This window comes from Pan troglodytes, chromosome 19 (genome assembly GCF_028858775.2).
Source record: "Pan troglodytes isolate AG18354 chromosome 19, NHGRI_mPanTro3-v2.0_pri, whole genome shotgun sequence".
Taxonomy (NCBI): Eukaryota; Metazoa; Chordata; class Mammalia; order Primates; family Hominidae; genus Pan; species Pan troglodytes.
The window spans coordinates 69,560,298-69,582,844 of record NC_072417.2 but is presented as its reverse complement, the minus strand read 5'-3'; the positions used below and the strand labels follow the sequence as shown (position 1 = coordinate 69,582,844).

General features: G+C 39.6%; 1 protein-coding gene across 3 annotated transcripts in view; it reads right to left on the bottom strand.

The window, feature by feature from the left end:
- The window catches only part of ANKFN1 (ankyrin repeat and fibronectin type III domain containing 1), a 354,346-nt gene that overhangs the window by 47,791 nt on the left and 284,008 nt on the right, over positions 1–22,547 (bottom strand). For all 3 annotated transcript variants that reach the window (XM_016932606.4, XM_054671260.2, XM_063799882.1), the window contains 5 exons: positions 20,913–21,003; positions 14,631–14,738; positions 6,852–6,951; positions 6,420–6,552; positions 5,830–5,946 (listed from right to left, as the gene is read on the bottom strand). In XM_016932606.4, the coding sequence (XP_016788095.2) occupies positions 5,830–5,946; positions 6,420–6,552; positions 6,852–6,951; positions 14,631–14,738; positions 20,913–21,003 (549 nt within the window). The remainder of the gene's footprint in view (positions 1–5,829; positions 5,947–6,419; positions 6,553–6,851; positions 6,952–14,630; positions 14,739–20,912; positions 21,004–22,547) is intronic.

The following is a 22,547-nucleotide window of genomic DNA, read 5'->3' as shown; positions in this document are numbered from 1 at the left end:
AAAAAGAAGAGCAACATTTTGGGAAAATCTTTTTTCCCCTTAACAAATGTAAAGAACACAGTATTCATATATTGTTACTTAGCTCTTACTCACTAACACTCATTTCTAAAAGCTATGGAGGAGGAAAGTTTAGCACAATCTGCAGTGTCAGATTTTTACTGTTTTGGGGGGATAAGTAGCTTAGACACCTTTCAATGTAAGAGCAATGTACACTTCTCCCTCTTTGGGCCCTCTGACATTTTCCTAAGAGAAAGAAAAACAATGTGGGCTTTTGGTCACTTACAGGATTTCTCATCTTAATTTTTTTTCCCAAATGCTGAGATACTTATCTCTCCTCTGGCCTAGGAAATTTTAATTAAGAATAGACTTCTTTTTCTTTTTTACTATAATATGAATAATTTTTTCTCTTTAAAATTTTGTCTGCTTTTTTTGTAAATTACTACACAGTAAGATGATGAAGTACTGGAAAGGATGCAGGCTTTGGAGTTAAATAAATCTGGATTTGAATCTAGAATCTGCTACTTCCTATCTATGTAACGTTGGGCACAAATGAGCATTTCTAGGCTCTAGTGTTATGATCTGTTAAAAGAATACCATAATAGTACTTTCTCATTAGGTTGTGGCAAAGATTAAATGACAGTAAAGTTTGTAAAGCACTCAACACAGTGCCTGGCACCTAGTCTGTTAAATAAATGAAAGTAGTCACTTCACGGTTACTATTTACTATTATATATTAAAGGAGCTCACTAGAGAGCAGAAACCCAGAAAACAAGGTGCAAATTGCACAGTGCTTGATATGCACTGTGATAAAGGTAGGTCCCATGACTTGGACACAGTGACTAAGCCCAGTGACTATGAGTGCAGATGAGGGGGAGAAAGATCATGATTGAGGCCTTTGTGAGCCGTGATAAAATGTCTGAGCCACAACCGGAGAAGTCTAAGTCAGAGAATGCCTTGGTCAGAATCTTTTAGATTGGCTACTCTGGCCAAAGTATGGAAAGTGGATTGGAGGCTGTCAAGACTGGTAGCAGAGGGATGACTTTGGAGGCTTTTGACCAAATTGGAGTAATCAGGCAGTAGTATACAAAACTGGAAAGGAGAGGAGAGTTAAATGAGATGCACCAGAGGAAAATCAATAGAATGTATTTATGGTTGATGCCAATCAAACTATGTATAATGCATTTTTACTTTCTTCAGAACATTGTTATTTTATTTTTTTGTGAGACAGAGTTTCACCCTTGTTGCCCAGGCTGGAGTGCAATGGTGCAATCTCGGCTCACCACAACCTCCGCCTCCTGAGTTCAAGTGATTCTCCTGCCTTAGCCTCCCGAGCAGCAGGGATTACAGGCATGCGCCACCACGCCCAGCTAATTTTGTATTTTTAGTAGAGATGGGGTTTGTCCGTGTTGGTCAGGCTGGTCTCGAACTCCCGACCACAGGTGATCTGCCCGCCTTGGCCTCCCAAAGTGCTGGGATTGCAAGCGTGAGCCACCGCGCCTGGCCACATTGTAAAATATTTTAAATTAGTAGAGTGATCTAACATATTAACTATGTGTCAATCCTCAAATTTCTTTTTCTTTCCCTTCAGAAAAGTTTTTCTATAACTTACGCCTCCCTTCCACTGCTCTTACCTCCCTCACCAACAAAAGGTGCCTTCAGTATTTCCAGACATCTTTGCTGTACAGACTAGTAAATAGTTTGGGCAATAGGTCCTACCAAAAAAAGTGATGAAAGCAACTTTTATCATTGAACTAGCCATAAAGAAACTTAGAGAGAAGGGCATGCATACAGCACTCAGGCCTTGATGGGGGCACTGTGAAGGTGACCATTTATTGAAGACTATGAGGCTCTCCGGTCACGGTGCAGGACCGGAGAGCTATCCATCCAGGTGGTAACTATGCTACAAAACATTTCTGTGATCCCTTTTCCCTTTGGCTAGATAAAGTTTCCCTCAAGTGTGATCACTGGGGTACATGGGTTTGGATTGACAGATATATTTATTTATCCAACCTGTACTTACTGAGTGTCTACCACATTCCAGGCATTGGGGATATAGTGGTAGCCAAGACAGACACATTCCCTGAACTGAGGAACTCACAGTCCAAGTGGGGCACTAAACAGATAATAATACAAATAATAAACTCTGGGATTCTGATCACTTTCCTGAATGAAGAATACAAGGTGCTATGAGAGTGATTCACTTAATCAAGGGATCAGAGAAAGGCTCTTTAAGGAAGTATAAAAATTAAGCTGAGACCTGGAGGATATATAGGAATTAGTAAGGCAAAGTGAGGAAAGAAGGGGATTCTAAGCAAAGGAAACAGCTTGAAAACTAGCAAAGGATACGGAGAAAGACCAGCAAGTTGGAAGAAAATCGGAAGAGTGTGAAATTGTGGAAGCCAAGGGATATGCCAATCTACAAAAGGAGTATGGAACCAAGTGTATAAAATGTTGCTTAGTGAAACCGAAGTCATTGGCATGACTAGATCTAGGTTTTGTGGGGGCCTGAACTATACAATTTTGAGGCACTCTTTAAGACAGAGAACACAAAATTTCAAAAATAAGACTAGGTGTAAAAGTGAATCTTTATCCAGAAGGATAAAAGAAATTTCCTTCTCTCCAGCAAATACTAGAGTGTTTGGAATTTTGGGTCCCCTTTCCCCCAGAAATTTCTTTAGAAAGTTTGCGAGAAATGCTTCCTGACTGCAATCCAACTTCCCTTCCCTAAAACACTGTGGGTTCCACACTTACAGGGGTCCCACATTCATAGCTCATGAAAGTGAGGGGTCCTGAAGCTCCAGCTTTGGCAGCATCATCTGCTTCTGGTTTCTGGTGCCCTTAAAGAGCAGTTTTGTATGCATCATGGTAGCAAAAGTCAGAGAGAGGTTTGAGAACGGGTAGGAAATGGAGATGTCAGTGGAGAAAGGGGATGTAGGTAACTCTTCCAAGAAGTTTGGGTGTAAGGAAGAGAATAGTTTGGTAGCTGAAGGGGCATGTGGGGCTATGAGAGGAATTTAGGGGGAGATTTAACTGGAAAGACTTGAGTATTTTAAAATAAAAATGAGAGGGAAGAGATGGGACCCAGAGCACATGTGGAGGAATGAACTTATGATAGGAAATGTGAGACTTTATCTTCTGAAATAAAAAGAAAAAAAAAGAAGGTTTGGTCTGTGCAAGGAGGTTTATAAATTTGGCAGAAAAAATCATTAATTTCCATTTTTTTCCTTGATGAATTATACAGTGAAATCATCACCTGAGATGTGAAGGAGAGTGTGGGGAAGGAGAGTGTGGGGAAGGAGAAGGGATGTGGGAGAATGAAGAAGGTTTTATTTTATTTTATTTTATTTTATTTTATTTTTAGACAAGGTCTTACTCTTTCACCTAGGCTGGAGTGCAGGGGCACGATCTCAGCTCACTGCAACCTCTGCCTCCCAGGCTCAAGTGATCCTCCCACGTCAGACTCCTGAGTAGCCAGGACTGCAGATGTGCACCACCACATCCAGCTAATTTTTGTATTTTTGGTAGAGATGGGGTTTTGCCATGTTGCTCAGCTGGTCTGAAACTCCTAAGCTCAAGTGATCCACCTGCCAGCCTCCCAAAGTGCTGGGGAGAAGGTTTTAAAATAGTTGCTTTACAGTGTGAGAAAGCAAATTTAGTAGAGAAAGGAAATTGGACCACTAACATTACATGTGAGAATTGTAGTCATGAATTTAACATAAAACCAGTCAGCCCTTTTTTGTGATTTTTTTTTATGTGGCAATGTGTAACTACTTTAGACATGTTGGATTCATCCAGGCGTGGGATTTTTCCAAATAAATAATATGAAGGAGAAAATGGAATATTTTCAAGGAAGTGATTAAGATGGGCTAAGGAATCTAAGCTGGTGAAGGAAGGAAATGACTTCAGAAGTGGGCTGATGCATTATGAAAAGTGGTGAGGTCTATAGATTTGGAAGCTGAGGAAGTCCAAAAGTATTGTAATGGGAGTAGTTGAGTAGGGTCACACTGGCCATCATTGCATCACTCAGCGTCTGACTGCACAGACTTGTAACAGCCTGATCCTTCTCACATTGCTGATATCAGATGAAAGTTCTAAGAAACCTCCAATAAACACATAATAAAGAGCCCCCGTTGAAATTCTAAGGTTTTTCAGTCTGTGATCCAGGCATGTCTGGGCTGTATGGTAGGATGATGGGGGGATTCACTAAGGAGTCTGAGCCTCTTAGGAATGTATTTATCCTAAAGAAAGAGTAGTGTGAGGTGCAGTGGCATGGTCCAACTCAAGTGGGTCAGTGATGAAAGGACGAGGCACTTTGAATTCAGCACAGTTATCATGGCCCGCTCCAAGAACTGCTTCCTGAGTTGGAAGAGAAGATTATGCAATCAAGAGTGAGTTGAGGCCAGGCACGGTGGCTCATGCCTGTACTCCCAGCACTTTGGGAGGCCGAGGCAGGTGGATCACTTGAGGTCAGGAGTTCGAGACCAGCCTGGCCCACACGGTAAAACCCTGTCTGTGGTAAAAATACAAAAATTAGCCGGGTGTGGTAGTGGGTGCCTGTGATCCTAGCTACTCAGGAGGCTGAGGCAGGAGAATTGCTTCAACCCAGGAGGCAGAGGTTGCAGTGAGCCGAGATCACGGCACTGAACTCCAGCCTGGGAGACAGAGAGAGATTCCATTCCACCACCACCACCAACCCAAAAAAACCCCGAGTGAGTTGAAATGAACGGCTGTTTGCTAAAATCTCACTGAGCATACAAAGCAGCAAGCTACCTGTGTAATGGAATATATCACAGAGGAGCAAAATTTGCATTTCTGAATGAATTGTAATAGCAACAAAATATTGCAGGAAGTTGAATTATTATTATTGTGAGGGTTTAAGAAATGACATTCCTATAATTGTAGGTGGGGGGCAAAGCCATAGAAATTTTTTTTTGTTATTATGACTCTATTTTTATGCTGTGACCTACATGGCCTGGCCAAACACAGCTTACATAGATTCCTGTTATGCATATTTCTGGGGTTGATGTAACTGCAGATTTGTAGGTAGATACCCGTTACTGATAAAGGCTCAGCGATCTCTTAATGGCCCCAATCCCATGTAGCAGATATTTTTTTTTCTGTGCTAAGATTCACAAATTCACTTAATACCAGAAAACAGTAAGAGGAAAACCCAGAAAATCTTGGTTAGAATTTAATGCTACTTCTAGGAGGAGCTCTGTAACCTACAAAGATTGGGGACTTGATCTGATGTGACTGAGAATATGGAAGGATAAATCAATTCAGGCTTAAAGATAATCTTTTAAGCGTTGTTTTCTATTTGTTTGTTTTTTTATAAGTAAGCAAAAATGTCTATGCTTTACCAAAATCATCACACCAAGAAACTGTTCAAAATATCTGCTCGTCTCTTTTTTCCATGTTCATATACTCATTAATGCATAGGACGGCAGAGCAGCAACAGTCCTTCAAGAGATCTCATTAAACTTCTCTTATTTTGCAAGTGATGAAACTGGGGCCCAGAGAGGAGAACTGAGTCGGCTGACTAATATCAAATCCAGAACTCAAGTCTCCTTACTCCTTGTTTAATGAGTTACTCCTATACACTGTTCAAGAGAGACTCACTTGGAGGAGACTGCTAAAGGTACAGGTTTCCTATATGAAACCTGCATACCTACCAGTACGCAGCTCCAGCTGCTCAAGAAAACTTCATATTCTTAGGGGTCTGAAAGAGAAGGGAGCCCATCCTTTTCCTTTCTAGGTAGGACTGGTAACTGAATTTTCTACATTAAAAATATTTTCCTTGGGGGCCTGGGTTGAAACCTGGTCCCTTACCTGTAGCTGTGCTGTTGCTGCGAGCATCTTCTGCCGAGTTTGCAGCACTGTGGATGAGGATGAGGATATTGGTATGCTTTGCCTCAGCCACCTTATATCTTCCCACATACAAGACAGCTGCAAAAGAAGGCATGCAATCATGTCATCGTCCAAGCCAGTACATGATTTAGGTTGTGGCATCAAAGCAAAGCAGGGAGAAAGAAATCTGACCCCTGATGTTTATTCTCCAGTCCATTTTCAGACACACACGAAACAACTTTTTGATCTCTGTCCAATTGGAAAAAGATCTGAATGTTAATGAAACGGTCAGATCCACATTTTAGTCTTTGCCAAATGATCCCATAATTCAGAACAGTGGAGACACATTGTGACAGGATGCAAGTCTCTTTGCTTTGAAAATGTAGTGCACACGTTACTTTGGTGCTTTTTAAAATGACATAGGGCATACCAGGGCTGAAAAGGACCTTTGAGATACTTTATTTCTACCCCAAAACTCTGATCGCTGGAGACCCCTCAACTAATGTTTCAGAGATTTTTGTGCAGTAACATTGGTACAAAGTAGGGAAAAATGAAATCAGAACTTAGTATACCTTCGTGAACCACAGAAAATCTTGTGTAATAGAACTGGTGTGAGAGTCATCTATTTCAACAATTGGTACTTGATCTTCATTGGTGACTAAGATATTGTCTTTGTAATAAAATATAACGGCTATGTAGAGTCCCCTAAAAAGAAAAAGGAAAATAAAAGCATTGTCCTCAACCATCTTGGAAAAATATTTTTTTGGATGTGATAAAAGATGAATTTAAAATATACCTAGGAACGTATTCCTGCTAAGTATCACAAGTTCACTAGTTACAACTCAAAAGAGAGAAAATTACTGTCTTGCACAAATTCTCAGGAGAAAAGTGAACTTTATTGTTTTGAACACAAAAAAGAAATTTCTACCAAGTTTCTACTCAGAACCAAAACCAGCGCATTCTTGAAAAGTTAAGATTTCCTGAAAAAACTACATAGAACCCACCGTTTTAAGGTCTTCACAAACTTGTTCGAGGAATGGAACAGGTGTTTCAGGCTCCTTGAGACTGACTGCTTGCGGCCTGTGGTTTGTAATTTTGTGCTTTCTGGAATGTATTTTTAAAAATACAGTATAAATTCCACTGGGCAGATCAACACCCCCAATTCCATTTTCCTACCTTCCTGCCTTCCCCTCCCCCATCCCTTTAGTGTCACTTATCCTCAGGTTCATGTAGGGATTCTGCTCATTCATGCCTATAAGAAGCTCTTGTAGCCGGGCGCGGTGGCTCTTGCTGGTAATCCCAGTACTTTGGGAGGCCGAGGGGGGCGGATCACCAGGTCAGGAGTTCAAGACCAGCCTGACCAACATGGTGAAACCCTGTCTCTACTAAAAATACAAAAATTAGCAGGGTGTGGTGGTGCGCGTCTGTAGTCACAGCTACTCAGGAGGCTGAGGCAGGATAATCGCTTGAACCCGGGAGGCACAGGTTGTAGTGAGCCGAGATCGTGCCAGTGCACTCCAGCCTGGGCGACAGAGCGAGAATCCGTATCAAAAAAAAAAAAAAAAAAAAAAGAGAAAAAAAGAAGCTCTGGTATCTTGAGATGCCAGTGGTTAACTCAATGAACAACTCCTCAAAAATGCTGGAGATAAGTAGTCTTTATAACTGCAGAGGAGACCACCTAGGTGTCCTGTTGATACTCTCTGCTTTGAAATTTTTGATTTATTTTAAGGTAGGATAAAAAGACATGGAATCAACTCCTTTGCCCTTCTCCCAACTCCCGCAATTGCCTTCTAACATTCATACAATTCTCAATGTTGGTAAAGCATTCCCTGTAAGTCTACGTATTGTGTTAATTTTTTTCATTATAAAATTAATGTAAGCACATTACAGAAAGTCTGGAGAATAGAAAAAAAAGAGCAAAACCCCACCCATATCATATCGTCACTTCTGTATAACCACTGCCAGCATTCTGGAACAGTTTTTTTCTTCATTGTGTATGTTGGTTTACAAAAATGGGTGTAGGGATGGGTATGATTATCATCCTCATTATTCAGAAGAAGAAACTGAGGCTGAGAAGTGAAAAGAATTGCTCAAAAAGTCAGTGCCTGGGAAAACAGACATTCATTAATTGGACAAATATTTATTGGGGGCACTACTATGCATCAGGCTCTGCAGGTACAATGGTAAGCAAATAATTCATTGCTTCTGTTCAGGTCTTCTGCTTATAACATGGAGCTTGCCCTAATAAAGGTAGTAGACTTCCTATACTTCCTATAACAGCCTTTGCAAATAATATTGCATGGAGCTGGGCTACATAATCACTGATTTTAACTCTCATATTCTATGCAATGAAGGGAAAATGAGGTTGTTGGTATCACCACCAGATTGCTGACAGACATGTCACTGGAGATGAGAATATGGTCCATATGACTGCTGTTAGGCATAGAAACCTGGACAGGTGGCCCATGACTGAGGGCCAGTGTGTCTTTGGCTATGATTATATAGGAACAGCTGACTGACACAAGCATTCATGCCAGTTTCAAGCTTACGTTGGTAATGGTTATTCCTTGCAGAACAAAGCAAAATCATTCTTTTTTCTGACTTGAACATGAGTTTGGCTGCTTGGAAATAATGCTGCTGGGACTTCCAGTTAAATATGGAAGAGTGAACATATTCATTACATACTACCCTTTCCCCAAACCTCACTAAAAGCAGAGTAGAAATTAAGAAAAGAAGGAAACAACATACATTTTTAAAGACAAAGAGATGGGAAAGGAGACAAAAGTAAGCAAATCTCAGTAGCTGGAAAGCAGATGGATAGAAAGATTTAAGACTTGAGACAGATGAAATCAAAGACAGCAGTGGAGAAAGTTCAGAAGTGATCTGATTCACTCCATGGTCTCCATGGACTGCTGGAAGTGAGGGGTGAGTGTGAGCTAAAAACAAGGAGGATTTGTGAAAGCCTGTTCAAAAAGTAGTTAGACTTCTAGATCTCCTCCTCTACTGCATGACTGGACAAATACCTCTTCCCTACTCTAGAAGAAAGCTAGTGGCTTGTTCTCTGGAAATCAACAGACAAACGAACACCCAAAACAACAACAACATACATCTCTGGAGTGGGAGACATCAGGTAGTGTTGAAAATGGGGTGCTGATGATGGTGGCAGTGTACCCCAAATGGGCAGATTTGTGCATAAGCTTTTATACATAATATTTCCCTATTGGGTTCTCAGAACACTGGTATCCAAACTTATACCTTCCAAGCAGGACACTGGAAGAAATTTCTGTGGAAAATTTGACCAGCCTAAGAGAACGTACGCAAAGATTCTGACATTGGGGATATCTCAATGGAAAGGTGGTGCCAGGTCACCCTACAATGAATCCTGTAAGTAAAGAGCCCTACGCATGTGCTCAGAACTTCCCAATGGCTATTGATTTCCCTTCTCTGAAATCTGAGCATTCATTGAAGGATCAACAGGCAGTTGAGAAAAGCATCTAACACGAAATACAAAGGCCAAAAATTAGTAAACCAAAGACCAACTTACAGAAAAGAAAGATTATTCTGAGGAAAGAAAATATAAAATGAAACAAAGCCTTTCATTAATATTCTGAGAAGTAAGAGAAGACTTGCATCCCTTATAAAGAGAGTAAGAGTCTATAAAAATAACCAGAGGACAAAAGAGAGCATTGGCAATTAAAAACATGTTGTCAAAAGCTAAGAAACCGAATAGAAGGCTTAGCAATTAAAGCTGATGAAATCTCCAAGAAAGTAAGGCAAAAGGATGTAAGGATGGAAAGTAGAAGAAAAAAAGAAAATAAAATTGAAGGACGAATGTGGGAGAACCAAAATCTGAATAACAAGAGTTCTAGTAAGATAGAGGAGAGGAAAAGAAGGCAAAGAAATACTTAAAGAAGTAATTTAAGAAAATGTCTCACAATTGAAGGGTATAACTTTTCATGTTGAAAGGACTTTCCAGGTGCCCAATATAACAGACAACAGATGCCTTAGTACATCACTGTGAAATTTTAGAACATTGGAGTCAAAAGAAAACTTAAAACCTTCCAGAGAGGGGAAAAAAAGGTTTCACATAGAACCTCTGGAATTAGAATGACATCAGACTTAGTCCTGAAAGCTGGAAAACAATGAAACAATACCTTCAAAATATGAAAAAAAAGGATTTCAACCAAGAATTCTATACTCATCCAAAACCTTGAATAAATGTTAAGTAGAATAAATACACCTTTAGATATACAATTTCTCCGAAAATTAGTTCCCAAGCCCCCTTTCAGGATGCTGCTAGTGGGAAAGCTCCACCATGCAATACAGAAAGAAGGAACCCAATATTGGAGAGTGATAAGAAGAGTCCTCAATATGGTAGTAAAAGGCAATCCAAGGGTGACAGTTGTACACTGGGCAACAAGTGACCAGTCTAGACTGGAGCAGGACAGAGGACTCCATGAATGTTTCCTTAAGAAGATGCAATAGAAACATCTAAAGCATCTGATTATATTGAGAGAAGACTGATTTAATTCAAGAATAGTTTGGGGATTAATTATTATAGCCATATAGAAAAACAAGCAAATGCACAATAAATGATTATTAACTACAGGGAAAACAAAAAGTTATCCAGGAAAGGAAAATAATCATATAATTTATCATTATAATGTAAACAGTAAATACTGATCTTACTAAAATTCAATATACATATATTAAGAGATTGAGAAGATAGGAACTATGCACGCAAATAAGGGAGGGGTGGGGTAAAAAGAGATGCATCATTACTTTCTTTAGTGAGGTAATGACTAAAATTGAAAAACATTATTAGAAATATGAGCACGTTACTTAGAGATATGGGGAAAATACTAAAATAATTAGCTAAAGATTAAGAGGTTATCTTTGGGGAGGAAAAAAATGGAAGAAGGAAGAAATTGCTTTTAAGAAAATAATAAAACTGTTTTAACTGCTTTACTGAAGTTATTCAGTCCTTAAACAATGAATGAATGAGGTATATATAATTATTATCTGCATTTTAGAGATGAGAGAAATGAAGCACAGAGCCATTTAGGCAGTTTGCTCAAGGTCACACAGCCAGCAGAAGTAAAAGTACAGCCCAGATTTGAACTCAGGCAGTCTGGCTTCAGAGACACATTATAGTTATATATAGCTCATATAAAAATGAAGATTAAACTAAAAAAATCAGACTAAAAATAAAAAGAGAAAATTAGGAAGTACTGCTATCAGTTGGGAAAAGGGCACATGCAAGCATTAAATATTCTAGGTCTGGTCACATGGTAAAACTGTACTTTGGAGCCCTTGTGGTTGGATGGGGCCATGTGACCACCTCTGGCCAATGAGTTTTGGATGCAATAACATGCAGAAAGTCTTGCCCATATGAGACTTTCAAGAGTTATTTTTCCCTATCCTATGGTTGCTAGCAAATATTTCCAGAGAGAGGATGTTAATAACACAGAAGGAGAACTCCCAGCTGATCAGTGGTAAACGCATAGCATGAGGGAGAGATAAAGGTTTGGGGAATCATTTGGTTACTGTAACATAGTAGGGTTCACCTTGACTGACACATGAGTCTAAACTAACTTTTCTCCTAAGAACCTTGTGGCTTCTATACTGTACTTCTCTACTTGGTTTGGAGTTCTGAAGCAACAGTTCATTTTCTGTACTCTGAATGCAGTAGTTCCCTAACTTGTAAGGAGCATAGGAGTTTACTTCATTCATGTTGGCATGTCTAGCCCCTACTATGTGACCTACAAATTACATAGTAGGTAGAGTTTCAGTTACTATTGTTTTGCAAGTTGAATAATTGGATAATAATATAAATTCATCCCTATAGGATATTGCTATGATGAACACAATTGTTGTTTTAATATTGTAATTCATTATGTACATCAGTGTACCCACCTTGTGAACAATGAAGCTTGCTTAACATCTCCCTTGAATTTTCATCCCAATACTAAGCATGCAGATCAGCTTTGGCCAGTTCTTTAGCCAAAATGCAGAAATTAATGTAGATGTTGGTACCTCCTATTTAGGATTTTAGTAGGAGAAGTGATTTTTATTATTACTCCCATATTTGGAATATGTTGTATAGTTAGTGAGTCATTACACGGTCATTACAGTACAGTCATCAATTACACTTCAATTCTATGGAATATGCATAAAGTGCTGAGGATGGAGAGTGGCCCCATTCTCAATGGGAGAAAAATAAGTTACAGTTTGCCAGGGAAAGACACTGTGTCAGGTGAATTTAATGCACCTAATTTACTCTTCATAGCAATCCTGCAAGATAGGTAATATTATCCTGACTTTGCTGATCAAGAAACTGTGGATCAGAGAGGCGAAACCCTCTTCCCAATAATACACAGCTTGTAAGTGGTAGAATTGGAATCTGAAATATTACTTTTTCTAATTGTAAAGTTGGTAAAAGTTTATGTCCCCAATAAACCACATAGTATTTCAATGTATTTGAATATTTTAAATAAAAATTTTGTAATAATAATAAAAAAATTTTGTAATTCTCTGTAAGCAATACTTATTCTTCATTTATCCTTCTGCATTAAGGGTTATGTTAAATCATCTTAGATTCATTCTTTTTGTGTGTGTATGAGGTAATTTATTTTGGCATATTATGAATTAGCATTTCCCAAAATTTGTGCTTTGGAATACTAATACTGTGAAAAAGTTGTACATGGCTAAAGAAGTTTGGAAAATGCTTGTTTAAGCAAATGTGACATGTCTGTTTATTAGAGTCTTTAATATTCTAAAGTATATTTTAAATTTCTAAGAGAAGATGTAGAATTCAACATTTCCAAAACTTACATGACAAGAGAACCTTTTTCAGCTGAGCATATTATTGGATCACTGATCTTTGGAACATACTTTGAGCACTGTTTAAGTGTCCAGAGTATATTTCATATAAAATATATTCTTCTTTTTTGGAAAGTTCTACCTTATGCCTTACTTAAATCTTTCCTGATATTGTGTGTATATTTACATTCCTCTGGGGGAAAAGCATATACATGACAGAAGTTGGATGGAAACTATAGAAACAATTGGACCATCTAGGCAATCATTTTTTGATTATTAGATAGGAATCCAGTGGTAATGGGGAGAGCATGAATCCTCAGATAATATTAAAAAAATCTCTCATTCTCATGAGTAGTTTCAGCTTTTCCCCCTCTGATCAAGACCAAACACACAGTGGCTTATGAATTTCCAAGAATCATCTGTCCACTTGCTTTGTTACCTTTGCTGTCACACAGGAACCAATGGGCAGGGATGTGATGGAAAGGCAGAAGATGAGAAAGGAGCTTTGGTAACAACTGGCCTGGTTAAATGAGCCCTCAATAACCGAAAACTGACTAGACTTTGGTCAGTGTGGAATATGCTGAAGGTCCTGGTCTGGGTAAAGACTTCTTAGAGATCTGGGAATGGAAATCCCACTTGGGTTTCAGAGCTACTGCATGCATATTTACATATCCTAATGAACTGGTCATTAGAAGAATATTATTTTCTTCCAAACACTTGTCCTCATTTCTAGCTAGAGCCAACATTGCTGAAGGGTCCTACTGTGATAGCTATGTAGTAATTGGGAACAACCTTTTGCTAATGCTCAGTATGACTTATCTATAGCAAGCTCAAACTCAGTGAGTATCTCTTAGTTTCAACTGTGGATTTTTTTTTTCTTTTAAAAAATTTGCTATTTTTAGAGACAGAGTCTTGCCCTGTTGCCCAGGCTGGAGCACAGTGGCATGATCATAACTCACTGCAGCCTCAAACTCCTGGGCTCAAGAGATCCTCCACAATAGTGGATTTCTTAGCCAGCTGTTCCAGCAGTGTCCTAAATCTACAGCGCACAATGGAGTTAGAGATCTGATGGGGACATGGAAAATGAAAACTTTATGTAGGCTTTAATTCTCCAAATAAAACTAAGTACCTCTTCCACGAATCGTTACACAGATCAGAAATCTGACCCTGTCCCAATTGAACAGCCCAAGTAGAAAAGAAGCTTTTAAAGCCTTCTCAGAGATTCTCTGGGTGTAGCTGGTGAAAGTCTAGGGAATATGTGCTCTACTTTCCTGTGAGCAGTGGTACAGAGGAAGATTAAAATTCAGGATGAGGTTACAGTTCAGTGCCCAGTCCTGATGCAAGGGTGTGGGACAAAAATGAAGTGTGTCAGGAGGACTGGACTTAGAACCAGAAAAATCCAGCTTGGAGTCCTGATTCTGTCTTTTCCTGGCATTGTGACCTTGGGGAACACCACTTAGCCTCAGTGGTAATTACCAAAATGAGGATGAAAATGAGATACTGGGTGTGAAATTGCATTGTAAACTATATTATTAATAAATATGGAGGTTTATTATTATTGTTGTTATTATAATTGGCTGGGCTCCTGCAGGGATACTCAGGGGATTTTCCTTGGAGGCAAAATGTTTTTGGGTGAATATCCCAAAGAGCTAGCCCCATTGAGGAGTCTTGTGAAGGGACAATTCCGGAAGAAGGGAACTCATGGCAGCTGCTGTTTTTCTTGTGCTTGTTTTCAAACCGTTCATATGGAGAGAGGGAGAGGGAAAGGAAGGGAGCGAAGGAGAAGGAAGTCTCTTCTGAAGGGTTAAAGCAAGATAGTGCTGTAAAGTGATTCCAGATGTACAAATATTAATATCTCTCTCCCTGATGAATGAGAAGGTATGACCCAGTTAGGAAACTGCTAAAATTACCGGCGCCACCGAGACCTCAGTTGATGGCCCAGCACAGATTTTTATCCTTACCCCGGCAACTGTAATGCTGATGAAGGGCTCGGACCTGCTGCAGCAGACCTTCCAAAACTTCACTCTGTCCCTTGTGTCTGGGCTCTCTGTCGTCATAGTCTTTCCAGTCTATTGAACAAAAGAAATAAACATAGTGAAATTTTAAAGCAGGGGAGGCCTCTTCCTTGCCCTGCCTCAGGAGCCGGAGTTTTGCTCATACTACCCACAGTCTCCGCGGATGAGCACCCCGCACATGCAGAGCAAGCAGGCGATGCCAAGGATTTGGAAGCTGCCATTGTTCAGAGCTCTGTGCAAAATAGTAATTGTGGTTGGTTTCTTGTGTCGGGCAGTCTTAGGGCAAGAGAAAATGGTAATTGAAAGCCAAAAGAAAACAGGAATTTGGGAGTCCAATCTCACCTCTTCCAACCCCTTCTCCCCTTTTAGCCTTCTACATCCTAACCAGTTCCTCTGCCATCTCTCCACTGAGCACCCCGAGTCTCAACTGGATTTTCACAGTAGGAAAGAAAGGGGTGGGAATGTGCAGACTAGATGAAATCCACAGTCCCAGTGCTTTTATTGTAGGTTTCACACTTTTGGCCAAATTGACATTTCTTTCCAAGGAAAGAGCCCATGTCAGATGCCAAGAAATGGAAATCTACATTTTGCTCTAATGAATGTCTGCTTTGGTGAGCTGGCACAGCAGCCCCTGCACATACTCTGAGCCACCAACCACCCTGTCTGCTCAGTCTCTAAATATACAGTATTAGCTTACAAGGCAAATTTAAATTGCAATACCCACTGAGATTTTTCTCCCCCTTCTATTTTCATTCCGTTTAGCTATAATGATATCAAGAGTAATAACCCATATGGGACTAATGTCAAGATTGTAATTCTGCTGTCTCCAACTCTTGATTTTTTTTTTTTTCAGCAGGTCAGTCATTTCAGAGTCCATCCCTTCTTCCTTCTATTTTCTTTCCTCCAGTTTTCCTTTCTGGAGGAAAAAACAGAAAGCAACAACTTAATGTCTTTCTTAGTTGAGATGCTTTCTCTAAAATTGCTAGTCATTCTTCCCCAGAAAAGCCAGTTAGTTCATGAGTGTATCTTGGGCTTAAATTCTAGTTGAACAAGTTTCAAACTCCTTCCCCCACAGATTTATCTTAAAATATGGGGTCTCTTTCATTCAGAAACTTAATTAGATGTCATGACAGTTAAAGTTATGTAAAAGCATTCCATAGTGGTTCATCCAAGGCCCAGGCATATAGCACAGTTAGGAGGACCATAAGTTCTGAAGTCAGGTGAACACAGGTGTGAATCCTGACTCCTACAATTCCTAGCTCAGTGTCTGCAGGCAAGTTACTTATACCAACAGGGCCTCTACTCCCTAACATGAAAAATGAGGATAGTATCTACTTTGCAGGATATTTGCGAGCATTAAATGAGAGATATCTTAGGTGTCTGGCACAATGCCTATTACATGATAGGCATTCTGTAAATATAACTTCAAAGGAAGGGAATTCATGACGGAAACACCATTTCTTACCCTATCAGCTGATTACCTATGAAGAAGGGGACCTCAGAGATTTTCTGATCCTTCTTCCTTTCCACCCTCCCCCATGTACCTGTCTTTATTTTACTTTTCAGGAGACCGGGGTTGATAGAACCAATCCAGTTGTGTATGACTCAGCTTGTTAGTGGCACAGCCAGGGCGATAATAACATCTCCTGACCCTCAATATATTGCTCATTTCATATACCATGGACATGCTTTTTATTTTTCTCTTTTCTCTTGGGAAGGAAGGTCAGAAGCTTGGTTGGAGTTTGTGTGGTGTGGCTTAATTGTGGTCAATGCTGGAGACAGGGAATTGGCACAGGTACCTTTTGTAGAGTCTTTGTTCCTTGTGGTCAAGAACCATGACTTAATTTCTCTTTGCCTCAGATTTTTTCTTTGTAAAGTGAGGTTTTTCTTTTTCGTTTTCTTTTTTTCTGAGAAAGAGTCTCGCTCTGTCACCCACGCTGGGGTGCAGTGGCACAATCTTGGCTCACTGCAACCTTTGCCTCCCAGGTTCAAGTGATTCTCCTTCCTCAGCCTCCCAAGTAGCTAGGACTACAGGTGTGTGCCAGCAGGCCTGGTTAATTTTTGTAGCTTAAGTAGAGACAGGGTTTCACCATGCTGGCCAGGCTGGTCTCGAACTTCTGGCCTCAAGTGATCCACCTGCCTTGGCTTCCCAAAGTGCTAGGACTACAGGCATGAGCCACTGTGGGCCTGGCCTATAAAGTGAGGTTTTTGTTTTTGTTTTTGTTTTTGTTTTTGTTTTGAGACGGAGTCTCGTTCTGTTGCCTAGGCTGGAGTGCAGTGGTGCGATCTTAGCTCACTGCAACCTCCGCCTCCTGAGTTCAAGCAATTCTCCTGCCTCAGCCTCCCTAGTAGCTGGGGACCACAGGCGTGTGCCACCACACCTGGCTAATTTTTGTATTTTTAGTAGAGACAGGGTTTCACCATGTTGGCCAGACTGGTCTTGCACTCTTACCTCAGGTGATCCACCCGCCTTGGCCTCCCAAAGTACTGGGATTACAGAGTTTTTAAGTCTCTTTTTAGTTTGTCTGAGGTTTAAGAAAACAAAGCACCATCTGGGGCACAGAGCAGACTCGTTAAATGTTGGTGAGGCATTGTGAATAGAAGCACGATGATGTTCAGGTAGGATAAGATAGGAAAGGATTTTTACTGGAAAGTTCAAAAATGTTTGAGGAAATAAACACTCGGTATCCTTTAGATCATTTTTAGCACCCCCAGAATTGGGGCACAGTGAGAATAAACGTTGCTGTCATAGATTCCCAAAGGCCATTAGGAGTTTATTCTCTTAGTTGGATGGATGCATCTGAAGTGCTCATGATAAGATAAGCAAGGTTGTGTGTTTGAGTAAGACTCCTAGGTGGCTGAATTACTATGCGTCCCTGAACATGCCAAAGGAGTGTGAACATTACTATGCGTCCCTGAACATTCTAAGGAGTGTGACTGCTGCCCTCAATGTGAGGAGAGCTGAAATAGGCCTGTCTCTTTCAGCCCTATTACATCAGAGGCGAGCTCCATCTGATGACTTTATGATACATTAGAAAATTGCTAATGCTAAATTGCAGCCCAAGTGAGCACTGGACATAATGCCAAGGTTTTTGGAAAGAATGAGTTCTTCTCATAGATGTTTGGAAGGTTCTGACGACTACATAAAATAGGAGACTTTAGGGATGAGGGAGAAAATTGAAAATATATTAAGAAATCAGGAACCTGACAGGAATAAACTTAGCATGGTAGGAAAAGAGCAGATTGTGTCACATAATACAGCTCACTGTTCTGGTAATGAGACACTTCAACTGTGACACAATGCCGAGCTTACATTCACTGGCGATATCGGGATTTTCCTGATCGTAACTCAGACAAGCCTGTCTGGGTCCTTTTCTCTTACTATGTACCATACCATATAACATAAGTCTATAAAAACACATTAAGGCCTTTTGTAAAAATATTTTTAAAAAAAGTTTTATAGCTTACTGGAACATATTACCAAATTTCCAATTACCCTGTCATGTTAGAATACATTGTCCCCTAGTAAATATCTGAATACCGATATATGTTACATCACAATGTCATACTCTGTTTCTAAATAGGAGTGTTTTTATATTGTTCCTTCCAAGCGATAGGGCATGTCTGCAACACCTATAACCACGTTAGGATTTCAGTTCTTTGCCAGTTATCCCTACTAATCAAACATACTATTTTAGAAAGTGGTTGCTATTTGATATGTTAATTACCAGTTAATAAGTGATTCCTCCCAGTCCTGAACAACTAACTATTCTGGTCATTCTGGAGATGGCACCTCAAATGGGCTGTGACAGATAGTGTCTGAATGGAACGTGCAGCTTATGGAACCTGAACCTCTGATCTTTATCAGCAAATGCATCTATATGCAGATCAGAACTTGCATTTGGAGTGGGGTTCCCCAGACACCTCCTCACTTTCAGGTCAACTGAGACTAGCATTTTTGTGCATTTTCTGTCCCTCCCATAATATACACACACTACTGCCCATCCCCAACATGAGATTGGTTCCTTTTATCTTAATCTTAGAATTCTGTTTGTGTTTCTGGCAAATCTTTGGTAAAAAGACAACTAGAAATAAAAACATGCCTAGTCCAAATAAGTCTAGAATAATGAAGTCATCAAATGCCAGGAGAGTCAAGGACCTTAGGGATCTCAGGCATCGGTGGTCCAAGGCCCTGTCTGACCTGGTGTAGTTATCTGAATCTGCCAGAGATGGTAGTCAGGCACAGATGGCTGGCTCTTAGTCTGCCTGATAGCAGGGCACTAGTTACTGTAGCATCGGAGACATGCCAGATGACCAATTCAGGCTAGAATCCTGGTTCAGCCATGTACCAGTGTTGTGACTTTCGGAAAGGCAACATCTCTGAACCCCAGTTCAGATGCTGGGCTCTGTATATATGTGCCTCTATGTTTATAGTTCCCTCATCAGTAAAGTGAACCCAATAATAAAAATCACCTCAAGAGGTACCTTACGAAGATTAAATTAGTTAATCCATGTGAGGTACTTAGATTAATGCCCTCCATATAAAGAGTCTGATAAAGGTTATCTCCAATGCTGATAGAGATGCAGATGATAGTGACAATGATGCCTAGTTACAAGACAGAAACAATGATGAAAGATTGCCACAAGGATTAAGAGATACTGAATGTGAAAGCCCTTTACATACTGCCTGATTCATGGCTGGTCTTGAGTAAATGGTTATTATAAAAAAATACACAGACATATTTAAAAAAACTAAAAGAGACCATAATCTCATAACCCAAATGTCCACTGATAAATTTGGAGAGTTATGAAGACACATGGACAGACTCTATCTAATTATGTACAAACCTACAGTTGAATGTTAGGTGAAAAAAAATCCCACATTTTGCATTTCTTTTTACATAAAACATAAAACTTACACTGTAGAAGTTTTTTTCCACACAATGTTTTTTAAAAAGACCATGTTTAGTGATTGTGTTTTATTTGTAGTTACTGATATAAAGATAGATATATCATACTTTAATACTAAATTAATACTGGATATTTGTTCTCCCTACCACACATGACGCTTCATTTTATGAGTGCATTGCTACACATCGTCGTACAGGCTGGTTTGTTCGCATTTCTTTTTACTTAGGGTAGAGTCCTAGACGTAGAATTATGGAGTAAAAAGAAACAGATTTTCTTAAGGCAGTTGGTATAACATAGCAAATTGTGTTCCATAAAGGATGTTAGCAGTTTTTACTCTCACAAGGAACATATGATATCACTTTTAACTCTCACATTAATGAAGTGTTTTTAAAAAATGAAAATACAATTCAGAGTACTGGGCTCATTACATAGAAAAATCTATGGTATGATATGTCTGGAGATATTTATTCTGGTTAATTAAATTTTCTAGTTAATAGAGAATGCCCAAACATACCTGGCATAGATAATTAATTTTCAAATAATCGGAAGGCCTTTGCTGGGTTTCTCAGCCACCACTACAAATGCTATAGATTATGTTTGTGGGTTTGTAGCAGAATGCTGTTAGTAAGAAAGCTTTTTTTCTGACAGAGTGTCAGATCAGTACGATTTGTCAGATTTCATTTTCTTATCAGGTCGATGTGGACGTGTGCACTGAGGGTGAGGAAGGGAAGAGGAGAGCTACAATGGACTGTATGTACTCTGGGCCGCCACTCCCACCATGGCATCTGATCCATCCCCACAAAAGCCCTATGAAAGGGTGTGGTTGGACCCCTTCTAAAGACATGGAATTGAGTCTCAGAGACTTGGTTTTTGTTTTTTTCTTTAGAGGCAGGGTCTCAGTCTGTCACCCAGGCTGGAGTGCAGTGATGTGATCTTAACTCACTATAGCCTCGAACTCTCTGACTCCTAGGCTCAAGAGATCTTCCTGCCTCAGCCTCCCCAGTAACTGGGACTACAGGCATGAGCCACCATGCCTGACTGTTAAACAACTTTTGAAGGCCACACAGATGATAAGAGGCATAATGGGTATCAAATTCAGCCTTTCTGTTTCCAAATTCCCTCTCCTTTTACTCCACTGAGCTGCTTCCCCAGGAGCATTTCTGCAGGGGAATCATTCATTATGTGGCCCAGATGCTGCCCTGAGAAGGTCTTATTGGTTGCAAGCAGTGGGGGAAGGGAATGGCAATGGCACCCTGAGGATGGAGTTGCAGTTGGAGTCTGTTACCATGCTGGAGAGAGTTCACAGCCACCACCTACTAGAAGGAGAGGCACATGCTGGTGTCGTGGTCTGAGCAGGTCCCCATCCTTTCATATTGTAAGCCGAGACTTGAACAAAATACTGTTGGCCCTGCAAAGTATTGAAATGATGCATCAGGCATTTTATTTAATCATTTTTACCCTAGACTCTATGGGTATAGAATTTAATAACTATGTGTGATTAACTCCTTCATCCCTTTGGAACTCTGTTGCCCATGCAACAGAGTTCATGGGCAACAGAACTATAGCCCATCTATAGCATTCTGGTTTTTCTTGATTGTTATGTTTATATGTCACAGCAACCATATTTGAAGTTCCCTCTTAGTTTCTATGCACTTTCTTCTTTTCAAAATTTAAGAATCATAATGACTTTTCCTGAGCACCCTGAAACTATATACAAATTTTTAAAAGTCACATAGTTCTACAAAATTTACAAAAAATAGCAATTCCCACTCTCACATCATTCTCCTTATTTTCCCCTTCCTATAGGTAATAGCTATCACTTCTTTTAGTGATCAACTTGCTTTAGAAAATGAATAAGTTATAATAAATATCTTTTCAGAGTAGTGCATTAAATAACTGCCTTGCTCTTTTTGTGTCTGCATACATTTCACTGTGAGCAAATATTCGGTATCATGTATTTAACCAGTCCCTGACTGGTGGACATTTAGATGGTTCCCACATTTTGTGCTACAATAAATATGCTGCAATAAACATCCTTCATTCAGCTGCATACACATTTAAAAAAATTAACTCTTTGATGTGACTTCAATTTTAAAGCCATTGTTAAAACAATGGCTTATATTCTTTGATGGTCTTTTGTGATGTTAAGAATTAAGGAATTGTTTTTGTTTGCTGATAATGTTTTAAAATCTTTTGTATAGTTTTTATATTTTGCTTGAATTTTTATATTTTACATTTTGCTTTTATATTTTTTTCCAGTGAACCCAAAGGGCATTTGAGAAGCCAGCATTTGATGAAACATTGCTTGTAAAAATTGTACAATGATGTTTGAAGTTAAAAAAAAAAAAAGCACATCTTTGTAGAGACTTTTCTAGGGATCATAAAATATTGACCTTACTATGTTAGGAAATCAATGTTTTAATGTTGAAAATGGGTTTCTATGACCCTCAAAGTTATAGAGATTGTGTAAAGTATAAATCTACTCCTAGGCTTTTATATGATTACAATAGTGTCTGCATTTCTTTCATTAGATGGTCAAGTGGAAAAACTTAATCCCTATGGAAATTAGTTCAGATATTAGAGAAACTCTTTATGGAGAGTTTTCCATTTTTATCACCATATCACTTTTTCTTTTAAGCAATGAAAATTCCCTAGGGTTCCTTCTGGCCCTCTTCCATCTTGTGAGCCATAGGGTTGGAATCAGACTTCTACTGATAGCATCTCTGGGGGCCACCCACTCAGGGGTTTGTTTGCTCTGGTAATCCACAGTTCTGGCCCCTGGTATAGATATGCGATTAGGACTAAACGTCAGGATTCCGTGGTGATTACCCAAGCATCAAAAATTCCATTAGAATAAGCAGGTTTAAACTTGAAGAAATGCAACCTGATGCATTTTTTTTTTAAGGCTGGGCTTTAGGATTATACTTTGTAGGTAACATTTTAATCAACCAA